Source organism: Sinocyclocheilus rhinocerous, unplaced genomic scaffold, assembly GCF_001515625.1.
Source record: "Sinocyclocheilus rhinocerous isolate Xijiao unplaced genomic scaffold, SAMN03320098_v1.1 scaffold17683, whole genome shotgun sequence".
NCBI classification, from domain to species: Eukaryota; Metazoa; Chordata; class Actinopteri; order Cypriniformes; family Cyprinidae; genus Sinocyclocheilus; species Sinocyclocheilus rhinocerous.
Window position 1 is genome coordinate 20040 of NW_015646900.1, and position 2224 is coordinate 22263.

A 2224-nucleotide genomic window follows, 5' to 3' on the forward strand; every position below is an offset into this window, starting at 1 on the left:
TTTTTCAGAGAAGATCAGCTCATCTGAGAGCTGCTGTGTGAAACTCTTCAACCACAAACCAGCATCTCCTCTGTTGACTTGAACATGTTCAGTGGATTCATGTGCTGCTTTCATGATCTTCTGCTGCAGTAGTTTAATGTTCTCCTTCATCTTGGGTAAAACACTGACACTGAACTTATCGTTGATGTACCGACTGACTTCATCTCTGATGAAACTCTTGAAGTGAAGCCTGGGATAATTCAGGTAATCCATGTATTTGACAAAATCCTCCTCTTCTGCCAGTGCCTTCAGGATGTGTTTCTCCAGATTTAATCTGTTTCCATTCAGTGATTCACAGTTTTTCATAATTTTGTATGTCAGATCTCTGGCAGTCTTCTTGTAGACACTCTGCTCAATGGGCTCTTTCAGTTTCTGACAGATGATCTCACCAAAAATGGCAGCTGATGGAGCTTCATTACAGTATTTCTGGAAAATACTATAGCACTCTTCTCTCTTCTTCTCAACATATATCACAGGATCATTGGCATCTCTGAATAGTCTGTGTTGGTCAGCAATCATCTTGTTTGCTTTTTTACAAATGGAAAGAACCAAATCGATAAAGAATTTCTTCTTGAACTCATATTTAACTGGTCCTTCCTGATGTTTAATTACTCTTGCTTTGATGTAATCTATGAGTTGTTGGATGTCACTGATGTTGTAGCCCATCTTTGAAATGTTAAATGACTGAATCATTTTGTCTGTATGCTGGTCAACATCTGTGACTAATGATCTAATTTGAGCTTCATTCTCTGGAGACAGAGTTCGAATATGTCCAAATGTTTCTTTCATTGTTCTGTAAACATCCTTTAGAGCCTCTTTAACCCCCTTTTTTTTGGACTTTTTGAAAATAACATAATCAAAAAAACTCCAGACAGTGAAAATATTGATGAACTCACTGTCCTTTTTAAAGTGGTCAGCAGGGAGACGCCCCTCATAGATGTCACTGAGGATTTTTATCACATCCCTCATTATGTCAATGTCATTGTTTGGAGGCGTGTCTGAGATAATCTTATCTGCACTCTGCTCCCAAAACAAATCAAACTCTTTCTTCAGTGTTTCTTCATCATTTGCTTTGTCTTTGATTTTAAAGGCAAGTTCTTTGCTTTTTTCATAGAGAGTGTTTTCATGAGCTGTTCTCTGAACTTCAATCATTTTCTTCAGTGTTTCTGCATTATTTGCTTTGTCATTGAGTTTTAAGGCAAGTATTTTGTTATTTTCATGGAGAGTGTTTTCATGATGTGTCCTCTGAGCATCAAGAATCCCATTTAATTTCCTTTTTGTTTCTCTCACAATGTTTTCCCGAAGCTCTTTGATTTTGATTTCAAATGATGTTTTCCACTGAATCAGTATATCTTTATCTTTGTCTTTCTCAAAGAATTCAGACATTGACTTTTCTACTTCTTCACTTGTCTTCTTCAGCTCTCTTTGAAGATCAGTTTCCTCAACTTCATGAATTGCTTCATTTTCTATTTTGTTGTGTAGTTTGTTCTCAGATTCCATCATGGCACTGCGAAGACTCCAGGACCACTTGCTGTATTCAGTCTCCAGTTTCCTGTAGACTGTGACCTTTGAAACACATATCTTTCAGTAAGTAAAAACTTAAGAGAATATTTTTGTTAACCTTTAAATGCATACATCGGGTCTTTAGCGACCCGGGACATCATTCTCTACCCTCTCCCTCCTTCAGTTTTTAAAGTTAAACATCAACTTTCTTAGTATTCCTCAATCTATTAATTATAAACAATATAAGAAGAAAAAAAAATAGTAAAATATAAAAGAATGCCTGTTTTATTTATTTTTATTTATTTATTTATTTATTTAGTCATTTAGCAGACGCTTTTATCCAAAGCGACTTACAAATGAGGACAATAAAAGCAGTCAAAACTAACAAAAGAGCAACAATATATAAGTGCAAATGACAAGTCTCGGTTAGCCTAACACAGTACACGTAGCAAGGTGTATATATATATATATACAGTGGGTACGGAAAGTATTCAGACCCCCTTAAATTTTTCACTCTTTGTTATATTGCAGCCATTTGCTAAAATCATTTAAGTTAATTTTTTTTCCTCATTAATGTACACACAGCACCCCATATTGACAGAAAAACACAGAATTGTTGACATTTTTGCAGATATATTAAAAAAGAAAAACTGAAATATCAAATGGTCCTAAGTATTCAGAC

General features: G+C 35.1%; 1 protein-coding gene across 1 annotated transcript in view; it reads right to left on the reverse strand.

Annotated features, from left to right (window-relative positions):
• Positions 1-2224, reverse strand: part of LOC107708184 (interferon-induced very large GTPase 1-like) — a 6017-nt gene that overhangs the window by 1068 nt on the left and 2725 nt on the right. The window contains exons 2-3 of the mRNA XM_016512362.1: positions 1278-1605; positions 286-1199 (exon numbers count right to left, since the gene is read on the reverse strand). Of these exons, the coding sequence (XP_016367848.1) occupies positions 286-1199; positions 1278-1605 (1242 nt within the window). The remainder of the gene's footprint in view (positions 1-285; positions 1200-1277; positions 1606-2224) is intronic.